We start from the raw sequence: 2144 nt of genomic DNA on the forward strand, positions 1-2144 counted from the left end.
CCCCCAATAACTCCAGCCGGAGGGCAGACACCTGAGGTACCTGTTTCTGCACTAGCCCTCCAGGAGACTCTAGCCCAGTTTCTGAGCATGTTCAGCACCTTAGCTCATGCTGGATTGATTTCACTTGCTCCTGCCATATCTCAGGCCGGGGGAAAAGCACAGACTCCCGTCGTCGGTACTCTAGAGCAGTGAGTTCACATTGGTCAGGTTCCAGGTGTTATGGCGACAAAACCTGTGGTCCCATTTCAGCAGGTGGTAGGGATTGCTCGCAGTAGAGGACAGGTTGGTCCAGGAGAGAGAGGACAGGCGAGGTCAGGAGAGAGAGTACAGGGAGTCAAGGAGACCTCGTAGACCAGAGAGATCCACTGGTCCTTATTTTGGAGGTAGGGTACGATATGGTAGAGGTTTTATGGGTCAGCCAGTTTAGTTTGCATTTCAGGCTTCGCACAGTGTTTCAAGTGTTCATGGGTCTTAGGGTACCCGTACCGCATAGTTCCCACAGCCACGTCAGCAGCGAGGTTGTTTTGAGTGTGGCGACACTCGCCATGTGGTGAGGATTTTTCCCCATACTTAGGAGGGGTGCACCTCCACAGATTTCTTAGCCATAACATGCTCCATCGGGTCCTCAAGCCATGATTCGAGCACCAGCTACTACCCCATCTGCTCAGCCAGCTCGAGGTAGAGGTCGGAGAGGTAGAGGTCACCCTAGAGGGGGAGGCGAGGCCGGATATTATGCCCTTCCTGCTCTTATAGAGACAGTTGCTTTCGACTATGTCATTACAGGTATTGTTCCAGTCTGTCATAGAGATGCATCGGTATTATTTGACTCAGGCTCTACATATTCATATTAGTCCTCTTATTTTTGCCCCACATTTGGGTGTATCTCAAGATTCTTTGAGTTCCCCTATTTATGTGTCTACTCCTGTGGGAGATTCTCTTGTTGTGGACTGCGTGCATTGGTCGTGTTTGATTGCTCTTAGTGGTTTTGAGACCAGAGCTAACTTATTATTACTCGGCATGGTAGATTTAGATGTTATCTTAGGCATGAACTGGTTGTCGCCCCATTATGCTAATCTTGATTGTCACGCTAAGACCGTGACGCTGGCTATGCCACACTTACCACGATTAGAGTGGAGAGGTACCTTAGAGTATACTCTCCGCAGAGTAATTTCATTTCTTAAGGCTCAACGAATGGTTGAGAAGAGGTGCGACACATATCTAGCTTATGTGAGAGATGTCAGTATTGATACCCCTACAGTTGAGTCAGTTCCATTAGTGAGGGACAATCCAGATGTGTTCCCAGCTGATCTTTCGGGCATGCCGCCCAACAGAGATATTGATTTCTGCATTGATTTGTTGCCGGGCACTCATCCCATCTCTATTCCTCTATACCGTATGGCTTGAAGGAGTTGATGGAGCAGTTGCAGGAGTTGCTTGATAAGGGTTTCATTCGGCCCAGTGTGTCATCTTGGGGTGCTTTTGTCTTGTTTGTAAAGAAGAAAGATGGTTCTATGCGTATGTGTATTGATTATCGCCAGTTGAACAAAGTCACAGTGAAGAACAGGTATCCTTTGCCTCGTATTGATGACCTATTTGATCAGTTACAGGGTGCTAAAGTGTTTTTCAAGATTGACTTGCGATCAAGTTATCATCAGTTGAAGATTCGGGAGCCAGATATCCCGAAGACTACTTTCAGGACTCGGTATGGCCATTACGAGTTCCTTGTGATGTCATTTGGGCTTACTAATGCCCCAACAGCCTTTATGAACTTGATGCACAGTGTGTTCCGTCCCTATATTGATTCTTTTGTCATTGTATTCATTGTTGATATTCTAGTATATTCCCGAACTCGGGAGGATCATGAGCAGCACCTGAGGACAGTGCTTCAGACTTTGAGAGAAAAGAAGTTGTATGCAAAGTTCTCAAAATGTGAGTTCTGGTTAGATTTTGTGTCATTGTAGGGTCATATTGTGTCGAGTGAGGGGATCAAGGTCAATCTGAAGAAGGTGGAAGCAGTGCAGAGTTGGCCCAGACCGTCCTCAGCTACAGAGATCCGGAGCTTCCTTGGTTTGGCGGGGTATTACCGTCGGTTTGTTGAGGGATTTTTATCTATTGCAGCGCCTATGACCAGGCTGACCCAGAAG

At 47.3% G+C, this 2144-nt stretch overlaps 1 protein-coding gene across 1 annotated transcript; it reads left to right on the forward strand.

Annotated features, from left to right (window-relative positions):
• Positions 1–219: 219 nt before the first annotated feature.
• Positions 220–1404, forward strand: LOC138909283 (uncharacterized). Its single transcript, XM_070200469.1, has 2 exons — positions 220–282; positions 784–1404. The coding sequence occupies exons 1-2, from the start codon at positions 220–222 to the stop codon at positions 1402–1404; spliced, it is 684 nt and encodes a 227-aa protein (XP_070056570.1).
• Positions 1405–2144: the final 740 nt, after the last annotated feature.

The sequence above is a fragment of the Nicotiana tomentosiformis genome, chromosome 1 (assembly GCF_000390325.3).
Source record: "Nicotiana tomentosiformis chromosome 1, ASM39032v3, whole genome shotgun sequence".
Lineage (NCBI taxonomy): Eukaryota > Viridiplantae > Streptophyta > Magnoliopsida > Solanales > Solanaceae > Nicotiana > Nicotiana tomentosiformis.